This window comes from Egretta garzetta, unplaced genomic scaffold, assembly GCF_000687185.1.
Source record: "Egretta garzetta isolate BGI_Z169 unplaced genomic scaffold, ASM68718v1 scaffold347, whole genome shotgun sequence".
NCBI lineage: Eukaryota > Metazoa > Chordata > Aves > Pelecaniformes > Ardeidae > Egretta > Egretta garzetta.
In genome coordinates, this window is record NW_009260184.1 from 378,179 (window position 1) to 383,483 (window position 5,305).

At 43.0% G+C, this 5,305-nt stretch overlaps 1 protein-coding gene across 1 annotated transcript; it reads right to left on the reverse strand.

Annotated features, from left to right (window-relative positions):
* Window positions 1-449: 449 nt before the first annotated feature.
* Window positions 450-5,256, reverse strand: UTP11 (UTP11 small subunit processome component). Its single transcript, XM_035897451.1, has 6 exons — window positions 4,666-5,256; window positions 4,296-4,409; window positions 3,479-3,572; window positions 3,033-3,163; window positions 1,365-1,475; window positions 450-733 (listed from the first exon to the last, which is right to left on the reverse strand). The coding sequence occupies exons 1-6, from the start codon at window positions 4,684-4,686 to the stop codon at window positions 650-652; spliced, it is 555 nt and encodes a 184-aa protein (XP_035753344.1). The 5' UTR covers window positions 4,687-5,256; the 3' UTR covers window positions 450-649.
* Window positions 5,257-5,305: the final 49 nt, after the last annotated feature.

Genomic DNA, 5,305 nt, shown 5'->3' on the forward strand with positions numbered 1-5,305 from the left:
GAGTCCTCCTTCCTTTCTGAACAGTGGAAGAAACAACTCCCTGCTTCCAGCACCATTCCAGAACAGCCTTTGGCCAATTCGGTGCCTGAATTCAGTGATGCGCCCTTAGCAACGCCTCCCACCTCTTACGTTTTGAAGTGAAATACTTCATGCAGATAAAGCAGAATAGGAAAATCGGACAGATTTGGGGGTGGTGGGGGTGAGTGATTAGAAAGATAATAATTCAGCTTTAGCCTGCTTGAAAAGAGCTCAAAAAGCTGACCTGAAATCTCTTACGGTTTTGGACGCCTCACGGTGACCAGCTGGAGAGCTGAACGTAATCCCAGAGCACGCGTGCTGTGTGCAACCCATCTCCCAGTCTCTTAATTCTGACCTTGACTTTTCAAGGATTGTTTATGGTGCATATTACCAGGACATTCAGGCACCTCTTGTGGCTTCCCACTGTAAATACCAAGAGAGCAAACCCTCTGATTTATTAATCAATTAATTAGATACAATGTATTTATGGCTACCGCAGGCCCACAGTAATTTGTTTTAACAAAGCGCCAGGCTGCAGTGAAAAACAAACTGATGTGGCGTATCAGTCCTTCGTAAGGAGAATTCCTCTCTCTTCCTAAGCAAAGCCAGTAATGATTATTTAATGGCATGGCTAACGCTTCCGCTGAAATTTGAATCTGTAAATAGCTGGACCATTTGTTGTCTCTTTCTTCACCTTTACTTTATGAGTTTTGTCCTGGAAAAAAAGAATAAGAAAAAAATATTTGCTGGCATGTAAGAAAGGGGAAAAAAAACCTCAAAACCCAAACAACCCACCCTCGTATAAATAAGGAAGTCCTCGTCTGGGGCTAACAAGGCATTGGTGAAAAACGGTCACTTTCCACTGTTCAGGTGGGAATAATATTTCCACCCGCTCTCCCCACCTTTAGGTTGTCAGGTACAAGCTGTTTTGTTCACAAGTGCCAGTGAATGGCAAGTCCCATTGAGACAAATCATTTTTTTGGTCACTGGGATTTTTAAGATCTTCTCGTAACCTGCAGAAATGGTTCCTTGCCTCTGCTACTTGAAAATATTAATTTAGTACTGGAGACATGGCAACGGTATTGTAGAAAAGACTTGTGAGCCCCATTTCAAAGTTGAGTCTTTGTCCCTGCTGGCACAGCAAGACTTGGCCTAGCAGAGCTAATTTACTGGCCGTGGCACCGCTGGAATGCTTCACCCCCTTGCTTTTTCTGTACCCAAAGAGGATTACTTATTTTCAGGAGTTATCTGGAAGTGTCAGTATGACATCAGAGTGGAGAAACACACGCATACAAAACTAGGCCTAATAACAAAGCAGATTCAAAGATCCCGAAGGAAATCCTCACCAGAAGGTCTTTACGTGTCTGGATTTTCTGCGCAATCACAAACATGGCCTTTTCCCTCTCAATGCGCTGCTTCAGGAGGTCGTACTGATTCTTCCTTTGCTGGGCTAATTTCTGGAGAATAACAAAAGCATTTTTAAGACAGAGAGGAACAAGGCACTGTGGTCTATAGCTGACCTATTCTGAGGCACTTGGACTTCACAAACCTTTTTCACATTTTAAAATCACCATCATATTAAAGAAAGCTGCTTCAATTCTGTGGCTAAGTTCTAGAGAACCATTTAACATCTTGATTCTCATACTGAAGGTTTTCTAGTTAGGCCTTAATTTTTTGTGCTTGTTTTAATCTCCTAAACCCAAACATAAAAGACCAAACCTCTCCTAACCTGGTTTAGATGCTGTGTAACCTTATTCAGTAAGCGGCTGGAATTTCGTTTTTCTAAATCCTCTGAATTTTAGTGTTGAGTGCAAGATAACATTTAACTCCCTAACAAAAACACAGTTTATCGGGGGGAAGGGGGAGAGGAAAAAAAACCCCCAGAGACCAATTCCTGAAGTGCTTAGGAATTGCAGAGAGGCCTCCCAAAATGCAACTTGTTTGGTCACGTTTACCTACTAAGCGCAGATGGCTTTCCCAGCACAGAAATGGTATTACTGCAGGTGTGATTTCAGTAATTAAATGAAGGAGAACAGATCCCAACATGCTTAGAATATGACTCAGACATTTAGAGGAGAAAACTCGTCAGTCTGCAACTTGTCCAACTGCTTTCCTGACAAGCCAAACTGAGAAAGCTGGCAAGAAGAGAGGGACCACAGGGTGTTTGTTATCTGACATCTGATTCAGAAAACAGGCTACAAATTCACCGATCGGCAGTTTTAGACAACTTTATTTTTACCTTACACCAACTCGAGCTTATAGGACTGCCCAGTATATCTGAACTAACTATACAGTATTTACAGTGTTAAAGCCCAGTGTAGCTACTTTTAGGACAGAAGTGCTGTGACATTAAAACATCAGAATCAAAGTTGATTGTGTAAGCAATTCATCCTGAAGGATCATGAAACACTTTCAATTCAGAAACCCAGGAAGCGAGACAATAGCTTAAATGTCTTTGAGAAGAAATGGGGGGGAGACCAATCCTGAATCTCAAGCCACTTCAGGCTCAGGACCCAACTGAAAAATACCATGAGATCAGAAACCCAGCAACAGATAATCTGTGTTGGAATAAGGCTCTCCACATCCCTATTCAGGGGTGCAAGGGGTTTTGGAGAGGTGTGAGGGGAGACTTAGCAGTGGATGCTGCAGAAAGCACACTTAGAACTGCAGCAATCTAATGAAAAGATAGTCCCATAGGCGTATGCCATGCAACGGAGAAGCGGAGTAGCAAGTGCCTGATCAGATCTATACCATTCATTTCTGGCCCATACGTCACAACTCTTGATTTATAACCCACAGGGGACTGGAATACAACGGAACAAGTTCTCAGTGTCGGTCCAGGAGAAGATTTGACTGTAGGTTCCAGGCACTGGAGGATTAAGTGACACCCGCTACAGCCTTGTGTCACCAATAAAAACCCCACAACAGTCCAACAAATCCTTTTTAGCGCTTAATACAGAAAAGATGTAAAACCTTAAGAAAACTGTAATACAAGTAGTGGCAGTACAAACGACCTTTAAGTGGGCAGGGTCAGTAGCTCCTTTCAGCGTCTCTTTCTGCAACGTTGCAATGGTCGGTCGGTTGTACACTCTGTCTACGAGCTCTGGAACAGTATCCAGGTGAGTTGCAATATCAAACTCCTGAACTATAAATAAAAAGAAATTTAGGAATAAATGCACATGGGCTTCTTGGACTAATGCTCAGCAAACCTTCCAAACATGCAATTTAAGTAGTCAGTGATGGAAAGCCCCCGCGACATAGCTCCTGTGGAACTGAGGTCTTATCTAGTAATCGAAAAGAGATTCCTACAGCACCTGAACTATTATTTCAGGGGGGGGAAAAAAAAAAAAAAAAAATCTTTTTTACGGTAACAGCACAAAGCAAGCACAATACTATTCAAACAGGCTACAGTAAAACGTCACAGAACAAGTTTTTCTCATAAAACCTATTTCAACCTTACCTTCTTTTTTGGTATCAAAAAAGAACACGTGCTTGTTGGGATTCTTCCCCTCAGCATCCAGCAGATGGAGCTCCGACTTCAGCCTCTCGATTTTCTGCAGGAAAGAAAAGTTCATCTGTTTCACCACACGGCCCTAACAAGGTAAATAATGTCTCCCTGAAGTAGATCCCTGCTTGTTTCTCAAGCATACAAGCAACTGAACTCTTCCTTCCTTCTTAATCTTTGACAACACACCTACTCTATATTTATGTCGTGTCTTCACCACCTTTTCGAGTGGAGGTTAAGAGTAATTTCTGGTATTTGTACAAGTATTTGCCAAACAGGTACAAATCAATTTTCACAACAGTAAGTTATCTGTACGGCAGACAAGGTAGGAACGATAACCATGAAAACGCTAGCAAAAGTATGAAGGGAAGTTCAAAGCTGCCTGTCTTTAATGCTTTATCTGCAGCGATGGCGTGTGAATCGACGTCAGAGCATAAAACATGCTCAGAAGTGGGTCGTGTTTCTGGTGATTGCCTGCCTACCGTGTGCAAACAACCCATGTCAGTAACAATTCTTTATGAGAAGCAAGAGTACATGTGTAATGCCTGAGATTTACGTAAGAAATTGCCATGTTTTATAATAATGCATAGTACAGTTTTTATTATTCAGTACACTTTAGGTTCTAGATACAGCGCTCCGCTCACATTTCCACCTATCATTTCCAGTATTACACAAATCAGATTTCACTAAACACAACAGCAACAACAAACAAACCACAATAAAAAGAACAATTCTGAGCAACCTGGAAAACACTAAAAAAGCAAAGTATTACCTTGGCTTCTGCCACTCTCTTCATTTCTACATATTTAATATCCTGCGTCCTCATCAATTTCACCTGTTCGGGGGTCACTTCATCCTTTGGCTGCTTTATTACATGAACTCCATCCTAAAACAGACAGAACATCACCCTTACAGACAGACACCATCTTAGCTATACTGTACTATGGGTCCTAATAATAAAAGCAAAAGAATCGTTTCGTCCTTTGCCTCTCATTTTCTTCAAAGCCTTCCACAGGCACCAAACCAACTTGGCTAATTTACTTAGTAATTCATGAACTAAAAACAAAATAAGGTAGAAAAAAAAATGATGTTACTTAGGGCAACAGAGTGTAACTCTGCTTGAAGGCAATTTAGATTCTCACCTGGAGCTCTGCACGTATCATTTTAAAGTAGAACTCATCAGGATTCTTGTCCAGAGCTTTCTTTTGAAGCGCTCTGAGGGCATTCTGTTTCTTGTGATAGTCACTGGGAGAAAAAAACAAACAGAAGTTGTTCAGCAGTTCCTGTTCATGCTCCCTGATGAGATGCTGAGTCCTTCAGAGTGATGTTCAGAGCTTTGGGACAGCAGACAAGGCTCCAGATGCGGAGCTGGACACCAGCAAACGACTTTAGCTTTACAGTTTATTCCTTAACAAAGCCAGAAATCAATGATGTCCAACAGTGAGCGTTGAAGGAGTAATGGAAACTCGCTCACCCGTTCTACAAAGCTTGCCGAGCTGCTCAGGACTCCTAGAGCCTCTACAGAATCAGCCCCCAAAGATGAAGATAATGCTCGTACGTTTTGTATTAATCGCAATAATAACGATTTTGCGAGGCCTTCGCCCCCTGCGCTCCCCTTCCCTCAGGCTCAGCCGGGCCGTGGTTAGCGCCCTGCGCCCGCTGCCTTTGTTTCCACGAAAGCCCCTGCTGGAGCGGGTCCGGTCCTCCGCTGTTTGCGCCATCACCGGCTCCTCACGTCGCCTCCGCCGCCCGTGATACCGGGGGCAGCGGCCGCTGCGGCCG

Coding starts and splice junctions, on each gene's coding strand:
- UTP11 (XM_035897451.1), bottom strand. CDS start 4,686: ATGATACGTGCAGAGCTCCAG. Junction 3,573..4,295: donor AGAGAGTGGCAGAAGCCAAG/GTAATACTTTGC, acceptor TCTTTCCTGCAG/AAAATCGAGAGGCTGAAGTC. Junction 1,476..3,032: donor CTGACCCTGCCCACTTAAAG/GTCGTTTGTACT, acceptor GTTATTCTCCAG/AAATTAGCCCAGCAAAGGAA.